This window comes from Ceratosolen solmsi, unplaced genomic scaffold (genome assembly GCF_000503995.2).
Source record: "Ceratosolen solmsi marchali unplaced genomic scaffold, CerSol_1.0 scaffold23, whole genome shotgun sequence".
Lineage (NCBI taxonomy): Eukaryota > Metazoa > Arthropoda > Insecta > Hymenoptera > Agaonidae > Ceratosolen > Ceratosolen solmsi.
The window spans coordinates 2,760,775-2,774,687 of NW_011948430.1; the positions used below are offsets into that span (position 1 = coordinate 2,760,775).

Sequence of the window (13,913 nt, forward strand, 5' to 3'; positions counted from 1 at the left end):
ATACTATAATTATTACATATTTTTTTAACTAATTTAAATTAATTAAATTATCAAAGTATGTATTAATAGATTTTTTGTATTACTTTGTTAGGAAGATCAAGGCTATTTCGTTTAATTTAAATGAAATTTGGAAATATCAAATTCATAATTATAAGAGTTATTATTTTTATTTTTTTATTTTTTTAAATTTAATTTACTTTATTGTACAATATAGTGATATTTTATTTTATCCATCGTTATTCTTTCATGAATCAATTTTAAATGATTCAATCCATTGATTTTAAAAAAGAGATTATTTTTATGACATTGTAGATAAGTAATAGATAATATTGTAATTAGAGGATCGATGTATTATTAATAGAATTCAAATATTAACATTAAAAAATATATATATTACACGTAAATGGAGTTACATAATTATCAAAGTCTACTAAATTATTATTTTTTTTACTTTTTCTCTTGTTAATATGTCCTATATAATATAATCTTGCATAATCTCTCGTAATTTCAACTTTCATTAATTTCAAGACGAGTGCACTGTAAAGCTTTGCTCTATTATTTTAATAACAAGTGTTTGAATATTTTTTTCTGTTTTAAAATTAAGCGTTCTGCGCCCGAATTATTTATATTTACTTTATATACGTTTAGTCGTCAATGAGAATGTATGGTAAAATGTGATTACAGCTGTTATCGAAAAATTATTAAAGGAATTTGAGTTATTTTCATTTCATCGAAATATAAGGTATTTGAATTTTCCAATTAAAATAAATGTAATCTTAAGAAGATTCACTTTTTGAAAAAGAACCTAAACAATAATATTGGAAATAGTACATTGAATTCGAATAAGCATTGTTCTCATTTGGCTCATTTAGTATTCAATTAACTTGAACTTTTAATGCGCCTCTCCTACCAGATCCGTAATACAAATAAACCCTAAATAAAGAAAAATAATTAACACTTTGTAAATAAATTTTATATTTGTAATAAATGATATTAGCGTACACATTCCGAGATATTGAAAATTTGTGACGTAGTTAATATATAATTATTTCCATAATAGATTTTAGTAAATAAATAGCCATGGTCATCCTCACTACACAATTGTAAATTACAATTTCAGACTGATATTTTACTCAAAATATCTTACAACTTCGATTATTAATTTTTGTTGTTGTTTTTTTTTCTTCTTCTAATTCTTATTATAAAGGTTGTTATATTTATTGTTATCGTTATTGCTGTGGTCGTTATTTATTACCATACCAATAATTTCACTTGAGATTTCCTATTATATTTTGATGAATAGTATTAAGATGTAAAATTGTGGATGTATCATACCACATGTACAAATATGAAACATAAAATATTAATTACAAGTGTGAGTAATGAAACGATGTTAAATGATATATGTTTATGTTATATATTATTATATATGTAAACGACTATAATATTTAAATATATGGATAAGAGAATGAAGGATTAATGAAACTTGCAAAGAATTGAACATATTTGTGAGTAAATGTGATCGTAAGGTTCTGTTAATAAGAAATATTTAAATTAAATTAATTGTAATTATAAAATGAACTTATTTCTTAATGATATTAAACTAAATTTATTTTACTTATGTAATTTTTATTGTTTCATTTTTTCCTTAACAATGCAACTTTATACAACAGACCTAATAGAAGAGATATTTAATACGTATTCTTGTTTCGTTGCGTAAGTGTGAATCACAGAAAACGCACCTCATATCACAGATTGTTCATAATTATTAAACTAAGTTATATCTTTTAACACTCTTTTCTCATCATTTCAATAACAAATATGATTCTGGATTAAATAAAAATTAGGCATCTCTACACATTGATCATGGGTCGTTTGTTAAGGCTGGAAGTAATACATTATAAACTCCCTATTGAATTAGTAGATTTGTTTGTTGTTCATCCCATTTGGACAATGGGATCCATGTTCAAGTATAAAACATACTAAAGCAAATAGTTTTCTCGTATTCTTATTATAAAATATTCTTCAACACAGTGATTCGCGAATGTCTCGTGATTCGAACGCCTCTCTTGAAAAAATAATATAAAAAGACTTGCAAAGTACAATTATTTCAAGTGGGTGATTCTTCGGCCATGTATGTATAACACCTGTTTATATAAATAAGTTCTCTTCATTTTCACTGGAGTCTGTCTCGTTTTTTATAACTTTTGTTTGTTCGTTTGTTCTTATTCCGCAATAAAGTTGCGATCATTCGGGCGTATGAAGAATGCTTGCTAGTACGCCGAAGGCACCTCCTAGAATAAAGCGAACGAAATTGTCCCCGACTAAGGGACCAATCGCGTAGAGTCCCTTCCTCGGCGCTCGTGTAACCTGGTAAGTGAAGACGTCGACGTCGATTGGATTCGAACGACTGTCTATCCGTTTCTCCTCTACCTTCCCAAGGCCAATGCCATTGTTTTGTAGGTAGGACAAGTCGGGCTTGGAACCTTGTAAAATAACAAAAAAAAAAAAACTGCCCTTTAGTATCCATCAAATTTGATTTGACTCGCGTCAATCCAATGATAATGCTTTGAAAAAGTTTTTTTAAGACGAAAATATTCTCGTGCAATATTTTAACGAAATAGGATAAATTAATCATATATAACTTTGATGTACCAATTTTCGTTACATTTTTTGTTTCTGTTTTTGTTTCTGTTTTTTTTTTGTTTTGTTTTTGTTTTTGTTTTTTGTTTTTTTGTTTTTTTGTTTTTTTTTCTGGCTTCTTACATAAAACGTGAAATTTATTGTTCATTAACGTGGATGGTTGTGAGTGTCTCGAAAGACTTGTGTAAAGATAATTTGAAAACCTACCGATAAAGACGGCAGCGAAGGAAACACGATAAGAAATAAGTCTTCCTTGAGGTGTACACAGTGTCACTTTCCTCATTTTAGTCCGAGTGTATTTATCGGCGCTCGCACTGAAATCAATTACGACGTGGTCTGGAAGAGACTTGTAGAAATGATAATTTCTACCCTTATCGGCCATCATTTCGTATACTCTATGGTATTCTGGATAGACCGAGGCCGGAAGCCACCGAAGCTTATCAAGATTCTTCTTTCTGTCCATTTTGCCGCTTCGATCCTTGGAGTTACTTCGAAAGACGTGGAGGACGGAAATTCCGCGAGATCTTGCGGCCATAATCGCATCAGCGGCACTCAAACCGGAGCCGATTATGAGTAATGGCTCGATATTCGCTTTTGCTTCAACTGGATCGTACTTATTGTTGATTTGTACATTTGTTCCTTGAAATACATGGTTGAAATGCAAATTTAATAATACGTAATTTAGAAAGTGAAACAAATTAATTGATAATTATCGCAACTTTTCCCATTTCTACTAAAGCATATTGGAATTTATGTGATATCGTATCACTGTAATATTCAAATTTTGAAATTCATTTATCTTCCTTTCGTCAGTCTTAGAATAAATTTTTTCTTTGTTCACTAAACTCTCCGTTACGTTTTTCACGTGTCTATGAAATTAAATAAATACACTTTTTAAACGGAAATTATTTTCCACCCATTATTATTCAATAGCCTTAATAAAATATCGTACTTAGTGGACAGTTCAATCGATCCAACTTTCTTTCGAAATCCTGGTAGTCGTGGGTAACCCAATTATAAGTTTCTTCTCCGGAAACTCCAAGTCGATTTGACAAGTCCGTCGTTCCAGTGGCTAAAACAACTCTTTTACATCGATACTGAAAAGTTTGTCCCGTTTCGGTTTCGTAGCCTTGCACTAGCCATCCATATTCTTTCTCATTGTTGGCTACACATGGAATGGCTTTTACCGACGTAACCACTGTACCACTGAAATAAGTTTGAATTTCTCTTTTAATCATGAAATATTACATACGAGCCTAAATTACAATATTTTTTTTGTTTTTCTTTTTTTCTTTTTTTTATTATTTCAATCATCGCTTTATTACATTTCTTTATTTACTAGAGCTGAGATCGCTGTGCGATAAGAGACATTTATCGCTTAATTACGTGCGATCCTATAATGCATTATTACAGTATTATAACTAAAGGGAGTTGCGGCAGTCGCATTAATCACAAGACTACGAGTAAACTGATCCTGTAATACTACTTCTTTACTCGAGAGCTTATCAGTAAAAAGAATTTTACAACTTACAAACCATCGAATATATTTGTCGAGGCCTTGTTTCATGACATAGTCTTTATAATAGGCAGCCACGGTGCCTATTGGTACACGAGTTAAACTACAGTTTGTACCAATTTCTGTCTCGCTATTGAAATACGGTAGCTTCTGTTCTCTCTCTTCCGCATCAAGATTTACTTTCCACTGCCTTAGGTCGAGGCCTGGCAACGACATCCATCGATTTAAACTTATCGTCAAGACGTTCGGATCCAAGGCCTAACAGCGTTAAAACACAATACACACATAACTATGGATAATTTCAGGATTAGCGCGACGTATTATAATACGCAGTACCTTAACGGCGAGCGCAATTAATACTTGAAGAAAGTAAGATTTACTAACGTGCCAAGTGCCTCCGGACGGACCCTTTCCCAGAAGTACGTGGTCGATTGGCCTGTGCTCGACGTGCTCCTCCGGCGATTTCCAGTCAAGAAGCGACGACATATCCAGGCCCGCATCCAGACAAGGATGCTGCAGCTGGTCCATCAGCAGAGACAATGGCTTGCCGTTGTTCCTGCCCTCCAAGCCCGAGGAAAGGCGCTCGAGGTTCTTCCGCTGCGAGAGTCGGACTAAGCAGTGACTGCCATAATCCTTCTTCTCTCGCAGAGCCTTCTGGTAGACGGGGAACTCGGATTCCCTCGCAATTACCTCCTCTTCGGCACCATTCAACGAGCAGCCGTGCGTCAATACGCTATAACGTAGCCTGGCGGTCAGCATCTCGTCACCTTTGTGAGCCTCTCCCGTATAATGGGGCCAGTTTCCCGCAAGCAAGTACGACAAGCAAATGCCACTTGGCCCGTTACCTGCCATGGGTAGGTTTGACATTTTATAAGAATTCAGTTATGAATGAATGAATGAATGAATAAATGAATGGCAAAGGTCATTAGTCCTTTATTGGCATTAATGTTAATTAATGTTTGGTATTTGGTATTGATCGCATTGCTCATTGCTCGGTGCCGGTGCCTATCAAGTATGTACTGCTCCGAACGTTTAATTTCTCTTCTAATTCGAAATGATTACTCAAATATAGTTCAAATCACATTATTTGTTACATTCATCTAATTAAGATTATTGATTCGACAATCCAGCGTCTATTTAAAGCACTCACGATACTTTAAATGTGAAATGTGAAATGTGAAATGTGAAATGTTAGTTTTACAGTTTAATAGTTTTCGTAAGCTTCATTATTAATTACCTATTATCACAACGTCCTTATAAATATCTGTGAGGCTGTTGTCTTGCTGTTGCATTTTAATAAATTAATTTATATCTTCAGTATTATGTCCCTCTGGTATTATTTCTTCAATATAGATACCGATTTGACTTGGCCGCTGATTATTTTCGTCACTTATCAATGTCGAGCGCTTTTTTCTTTTCTCACCAATTACACAAGTTATAGGAAAGATTTCTTTCTGTAATATAAAATATATGGTATTTATTAAGTATTGGTTGACCTTGAGTCGTTGTACTCGTAGTACTTTGACGTGGATTTCAGTTAAATCTTATCTTAAGATAAGTATGTACTTTTTACGCCACTCATTAATGATCTGATATTTACGTTTGTATATTTATTTTTATCTATAATCGTTATTATGTATGTAAATATCAATTAATCGTGCGCAAAATCGATGTACGAGATGATAGTAATGAAACAATTAGATGAGCAAGCAAATTACTCGTTAGCTTGTGGGCATGTAATAACTTTGTACTGTAAAAATAATGCGAATATAACAAAAATGAGCAAATACAGTAAGTATTCGATATAGTTGAAATTATTTACTCTTATCTACGGTGAAGAGGAGACCTTATTTTATCAAACCTTTTATTAAAGGTCAAATAAATAACGACAGTCATAATATGTAAAGCACACGATAAGTGAAAATATCTATAAGATTGGAGGGAATTTGCGAATTGACATGAGAAAATCCGAACTCGTACTGTCACGGAAGATTTCAACAATTAAAATAAATTATGCCAATAATTGAACGTAATATTCGTTGAAAATATTAATCATGCTAAGGCGGACATTAAGTGAATAAACTTTACGAAAGCCCATAAAGAATTATGTTTATGGGTATATTAAATACTGGTCACTTGCTCATTTGCGCAATAAATAATATTTTAGAGGGATAATACGTCATGGACGAATGAAAGTCAAATTCTGTTACGAAAAATTTATCGATCACTAACATTTTGATGGTCAATTAATTATACGTTTCATTAGATCGAATATATTTCAATTATTCATATTTTATGTTTTTTTTTTTAACGTTTTTAAGAAAATAAAAATAATCATGTAAAACATTCTCACTGTGGCTTCGTCGAATGGCAATAAAATTTAATGGCCTTTGTGAAAATAAATCAGTACAAAATGCTACCAAACAATTAAATGTATTAAACCGAAGGATAGTTCTTATTGTGGTAACTTGACTTTGAACGCAAGTAAAAAATCGAAACGATTTTCAAGGTAAAAATCATAAAAACCACCTGCAATGACCATATAGCGAGGACGACTTTTTTCATTTTTCGTCGAACAGCTAAGTTTCATTAGTGAGATATTCGCTAAAATTGCGATCTTCTTAATCGACGGAAAAATAAAATCATTTACCTACTTAGCCATTTAACAGCTTAGTTTCTAATATTTCAAACCTCTCCACTATTGCAATTTTCTATCGTACACATTACCTTCAATCGTTTTTCTTTGCTAATACAAATACAAAATTTCCGGATGTTGAAATATCATTGTTTATTAATACTCATATTAATATGCATACATGTGTTATAGAATTCTCAAAAAGCGCAATCAATAATAAAAGAAAATAATAATAAATAAACTTTAAGGCCAATTTCATTATGTGAATAATTCACATTAATCTTATTAACTTGATCAAACAGAATGATGATTAAAACATATATTTAGCTTGATTATGTTAATAATCTTTAAATAGCAAAAATTAACTTAAAAACACATTTATATCCATTTAAAGCACATCGATCTTATTAACTTGATCGAACAGAATGACGATTGAAACATATATTTAGCTCGATTATGTTGATGTACTCTTTAAGTAGCAAAAATTAACTTTAAAACACACACGAGAAAATTTTTATTCATTGCAATAAACAATGTCGCCAAGTTTCAAGAAAACATAATGTAAACGTGTTATTCCAGCTTCAGAATTTCTTTTCACGACTACTCGCCTTGGACTAATCAATCAGTAAGGCTTCGTGTTGCTTTTGCTTTATACATGAGGCTAGAAACGGACTAGTTATTTAACAAATCAAAATAAGGCTTTGTCCACTAGCGGGAATGATAGTACTTCGAGTTTTGATTACGTTCAATGATAAGGTTAAATTAATTCAACACTAAATAATGATTTTTAAATATAATATAAAGGAGGCTCTAGGTAAAGTTGCATTTAAATAAATATATTTATAAATCAACGTTTCGTATTTATATCACTTTTATTTATACAATTGAGCATGAGTGATAATTATATCACATGCTATTGTTAACTAAGATAGATGAAGTAATTTTCAGAAACTTTTCTATTTCGTAAAAATTGCGTGCTTTCAACGCAACAATGCATAATAATTTATAACAAATAAATTAATAAAAAGAAAAAGAAATTTTTTTACCATTAAGTATTTTGGTATAGATTATAAATCCTAATTTATTGTCCATTAGCGTTCAAAATTATTTAAAAAGATTGCATTCCTATGATTCACAGCAATTTTATAGATTTTTCAAAAGCTGTAGCGTATAATACATTCCTACATAAGTTATCGCGGAGACCATTAGATCTTAGAAATATAAAAATATCTTATCAAATGATGTGTAAATTTTTATATTCTTCGACGCTTAAAATTAAAAAGAAAATGCTTAATGCTTCTCGAGTCTCTCGCAAGCCGAATATTATGAATGAATTAAACATAAAATATCATAATAGAATTCATGACTCATCATTGCCTATCAATATTATTGCAAGTTTCTTTAGTTACATTTTTTCCTAAATTAAAGAAATTTTCCGCTGAATCATCGTTGGCATCACTATTTAAACATAAACATGAATTATTGATCCATACTAGAGTTATAATTATTGACTCAGTGCATTATAAATTCTTAAAAAAGGCCTGTCATTTTCAGCCTATTCTCGATGCGAAAATCAACAACTCCCATTAATCGAACGTGCATAACGATACAAATCTATCTTTACAAGTGCAAATATAAAGAATAAGTGAAAAAAAATGTAGATAGAGAGAAGGGCGAAGGGGTGAGGGGGGATGGAGAGAGAGAGAGAGAGATAAACGGAGAATGGGTAAATCGGTCATACAACCTTGATCAGTCCATTTGTGGATATAAATGGGAGAAAAATGATGGAGAAATAATGACGATATTTATAATAATGTAGTAGAATGAAGTAAGTCGCTTGCACTCGAATAAATGTGCATACACATTAACTCACTTTCGCGGGTCATGGCTCCTCTCCGTTCAATAAATATAACGTCGCGTGACCTCGTCATACTACGTTACTCTCGACATGCATTATCGCGAATGTGCATATATGAGCTTCAATGTACTAAAAGTGGCTATAAGGGAGTCACGAGAGTTCGGGGCTGCGATTGTACAAGGATCGAACGGTTTATCGGTCAAAAACCCGTAGCTCCTCCAGCATTATCGAATCTGCATTCGAACAAGATATTTTTGACTTTGACCTCCCCCGCCCCCCTCTCTCACTCTCTCACTCTCTCACTCTCTCACTCTCTCACTCTCTCACTCTCTCACGCTCATAGACACACGCACACCGTCTTATCTTTGTCATCTGTAAATTGTGAAGGTGAATTTATATCAAATGAAATAAATAAAATATCAATACCTTTTCTTATATATTCGATTAAAGCATTTATTTTATAAGTAAAATTTATTTAATTAAGCGTTACATTTTTTTAACTATGTGATGTAATAATTGTTTATTCATTTTCATATGTGAGCTTTTTAAATAAGGCGCAGTAATAGTAAAAAAATTTTTTAAATATAAGACCAAATTTAAGAGGAACTTGTTTGAAGAAAGAATTTTTACATTGACGTTTAATCAGATAATGTTTAAAACTGATGCTACAAATAGAAATGTGTATTTGTAAAAAATAAGTACACGACGTCAACATAAGTATTATACCAAGTAATTTGTAACGTGTTTGTTTCTTTCAATTAAAGTAATACACTCTTTAAATATAGAAATTTCATTTTTAAATAATTATTATAATCACTATATGTTTTTAATTATTATCTCATCATTAATATGCTTATTATGGATTTTAAAAGATTTAAAAGCCTCGAATATAAAAAAGTTAAGGGATTCGTTTTATTATACATTGTATTATTATTAATCAGCGATAAAGTCTACGGGTGCTTACCGCGTATTAAAAAAAAAAAAAAAAAAAAAAAAAAAAAAAAAAACATTATTTGTTATAATCAAGAAGAAATATGTTGCTCAATTAAAAACAAAATCAAACAATGAATACGATTAAGCGAAGTCAGAATGTGTAACAACTATATAGCACGTATATACTGATGTGTCAATATAAAATGATAAAATTCTGATTAATTTTGAAACTATGCTGTTATGTATCAAAGGTAATTGAAACAAAAAGCAATGCTTTATATATATATATATATATATATATATATATATATGATTTTTTTAATCGAAAAGATCGTTTCCTTCAATAAGCGACTATAAAGTGATTCGTTAATATTGTCAGTATAATTTCATATATTCGTGTAAATATAATTAAAAAAAAATTATTTTATATGCTGCGTATATGTAATATTTAATTAATTATGCTGAGGTTCGAACGAGCTCGAATAAGCTCAGCTGTACCTGTTAACTATTCTGATATACCTCGACCTTTTGAGTTTAATAAATAGATGTGAGAATTTCGTACACAATAGATAATATAAATACTATTTGCCGTTTGAGGGTTGAAAGATGCATCATGTATTCAATACTAATGAAGTTACATGCACGTGTATATATATATATATATATATATATATATATATATATGTGTGTTAGATGATATTTTGTAGAAATAATTGTCAATATAATTGATAAATATCAATATCAATGCGTCTAAAAACAAAAGAAAAAAAAACGAAAAAGAAAACAAAAATTTTTTTAATAATATTAATTTTGTTAAATAGTTTTCCACTTCTCTTATTTAACATATAACTCGTATGCTTTATTCTTGTTACTTCAATTGTAATTGGAATAATAAATATTTTATAATATGCATTGATTATAAAAATATTATGCTTTATAATTATACAATGTCTGAATGTACACGACGTATAAAATCTCATTATCGCGTGAAAAAAGTTACGTGATTTTACGAGCGCACGAATCGGCCACACATATAGTCACTGCCAGTGAATTATTAATTTATTCTAGTTTCAAGCATGCACGATAATTCACTATAACTTCTCAAAATTGTGTGCATTTTCTTGAAATAACATTGCATCGGTTTATGTACGAAAAATTAATTTAGTTTGAAATGGGCACACTAGACTATTATACACAAGAGCGTCAAAATATTACGAATATTAATAAGCTATTCGTTATAAGAAGTCAACAGACAGTAATTTTATATAATAATTTAATTATCCTTTTTAAATTGATTAGTTAATTCTATTGATAAAATTTGTCATTTTTGCAGAGTTATGAGCTTGTCATAGAGGGAAAGAAACAATAATTTTTAGAGAAATTTATCTTTGCATTGTATAATTACGAGATGCATTAACATGAGATGTAGAAAATTGAGAAAAAGAGTGAAAAAAGAGAGCGAGGGACTTGTACTCAACTGGTAGAATCAAAGTGTGCATACATAATTCTGCGAATCCTGCATTAGAGTTTAACCGAGCGGCATCTACTACTTAAATCAGTAAGGACATAGTAATTGCAGTGTGTGAGCGAGACATTGTTCTTGATGCAATGCAATGCGTATAATAATAATATATAACTCAGCTCTCGAAGAATTCATGCGCTCTTGTGCAATGCGTTTCAAGTAAATTCTCACGCGGAAGTGGCAGGATTTGTTGGGCGTTAAAGGTTGTGCCTCATAAAACTACAACCACGAGACCATATTTATAGAAAATAATGAGACATTCGTATGAGCGGAAACTATACGTCGAAAAATATGAAATACGTGAAAGCCTATTATTAATTTGCTTTTTACTGTTTTTAATTGGCATTGAGATTAAAATTTCAGTATATTGTACAGTTTTAGTTTCGTCGTATTTCAGATAATATTTATTTTGATTACCACAAACACGAGCACGTAAATTAACATCTCGGATTTCATAAAATTTTTTTTCTTTTTCTTTTTTTCATTATTTATACGATAAGCATAATTGTGCTATGCACTCAAAAAATTCCTTGCGTATAGGTTTATAACATGCTAAAATAAGCATATCGAACTGTTAGCATTTATATTATCGTTTACCAAACATAAAATATTTATATTCAATTACGGATACTTTTAATAAAATATTATATTTATGATATTATATGTTATATAAAGCACTTTTTCTAAGTAACTGATCGGAGACTTGAATTTCTTCGAAGGCAGTTAAAATTTTAATCTACAAGTTATATCTTGGAAAGAATTTACTTACAAATGTGAAATTTATAATATTAAGAATGCCAGCAATAACTGTGTATATAGTAGTTAAAACCTTTATATAGATAAAGTTATTATTAAAATTAATCATACATAGGTATATGGGAGTGCGCGCGCGCATGCGTTTGTGTATAAGGATTCACAACAACAACTCCAAATGAATGTAATGCGCACATTAATTCTGAGCTTATTTTGAAAGAAAGTCAATAAAATTCATATTTAGTGAGGTTTTAATTTTTTAAGCATTAGATCGATTGTATTTATTGCGAAATAAAAAAAAAAAAAAAAAAAAAAAAAAAAATTTTGGGAAAAAAAAAATGAAATTTAGCGAAAATAATTTAATAATATTTTGTACGGACCCCACAAACACGACATATTTCTAAATTTTATTTTTAATTAAATGATTACCTTGGTCCATTTAGATCATGGTTTGGTACATATGACTGCATTATCTTAAAATATAATATTTTATAAAGTCACGGTAAAATAAAATTAAAGGAAGCGTTAAAATACATTAAGTAAGTTGTTAATTAATCTTTTTTTTCCTTCTTTTTTATATAATTAAGTATAAAAATATGTATCACATTATATGGATAATCTTACAAACGTTGACCGAATAACATATATTCCTTAAAAATAAAAAAAGAAGAATGTTTTTAATTTTCTTATTTACATGTTTTTTTTTCTCCCCCCCAGCCAAGATTAATAATGTTTAATGTGTAATATCGTTAAATTGCTATCTAATTGTAATCTTTTATATTGGCGATGATGAAATTGTATAAAAATTTCCTTATTAATAACTTGAAAATTTTTCAAAATCATTTCCCATTTGCCAATGTACGACTTAGAGCAATGTAGGATAATAACATCGATTACGCATAAAGATAGAAAATATAAATAATATAATCTACAATTTACTATGTATTTTAATATCTAAACCTAACAACAAATGCATGCGATTACAGTAATTGGCATTTTTCTATCGGCTCGATAATTTGTGAATTAAAATACTCTAGACCTAAGCGACTGCTATTCCATTTTAGCGAAAAAAGAAAAAAAAACTTTACAAAGCACACATGCACTCGTACATTGCGCGACTCTATTCCGAGAATGAAAACGTCTGTGAAAGCTTACTGTGAGCAACCGTAGGCTAAGAAACATTAGATGTTCATTAATCAGAGGCAGCCTTCTTTTTCTCTTATCCCAATGTCGCGCATCAGCAGAATGTAAGCAGCAGCCTCGTCTATCCCTCGTGCTCTTAATGCCTCAAATGAAATATAACACGCGCCAAGGAAACATCAATGCTAGCTCGAATAAGATAAATGTCGTAAAGCCACTCACCAAATTACTATCAAAGACAACACTCGGCTAGTAAGAATTAAAATGAACGTGGCGGCATTAACATGTGAAAGGCAACGAATGGCATGACAAGATACGTCGTGGCGGCTCCCTTACGTTCGGCGGTTCCGACGGCATCAAAAGCAGCCCGAACGAACGAAATTACGGGACACTCGCAAATCCAACGATCCACGCGCAACGAGTCGCGCCGGTCTACTGACTAGTCGCCACCGGCAAACTTCTCCAAGATGTCGCCGTTCTCTCCTCTCCTCTCCTCTCCACTCCTCTCCTCACCTCGACGGCCGATGCGACAAGGGCCAAAATATACGCGCATTGTCTAGCCGGTGCTACGCACCAACACATACCTGTCCCAAAAATACGCACACCCGCGTCACCTACGGCATAATTATATCGGTCCGTCCCGCGGCGATGATCTCGTCTTTCGAAAGCGGGTGCTCGCCCCTTTTGTATCTCTTTAATCGGCTGACTCTCGTCGAGATAAATGGGAGCCCGATCGAGGCGTCGAAGGCTGACGCGCGCTCGAGTTGGTTACCATTTCCCATCCATCGGTGACGTTGGCGCACGAGCCCGAGAACCCGGATTAATGACTAGTTGATGATAAAACGCGGAGAGCCCTGAGTGAATACGAATTTTACCTTGAGCGTCGACAAAGTGGCCTTCTCGCACACTCCGT

At 31.5% G+C, this 13,913-nt stretch overlaps 1 protein-coding gene across 1 annotated transcript; it reads right to left on the reverse strand.

Moving 5' to 3' along the window:
- Positions 1-1,940: 1,940 nt before the first annotated feature.
- LOC105364003 (oxidative stress-induced growth inhibitor 2) lies at positions 1,941-13,438 on the reverse strand. Its single transcript, XM_011501837.1, has 7 exons — positions 13,223-13,438; positions 5,397-5,613; positions 4,544-5,004; positions 4,179-4,417; positions 3,596-3,849; positions 2,851-3,282; positions 1,941-2,486 (listed from the first exon to the last, which is right to left on the reverse strand). The coding sequence occupies exons 2-7, from the start codon at positions 5,449-5,451 to the stop codon at positions 2,248-2,250; spliced, it is 1,680 nt and encodes a 559-aa protein (XP_011500139.1). The 5' UTR covers positions 5,452-5,613; positions 13,223-13,438; the 3' UTR covers positions 1,941-2,247.
- Positions 13,439-13,913: the final 475 nt, after the last annotated feature.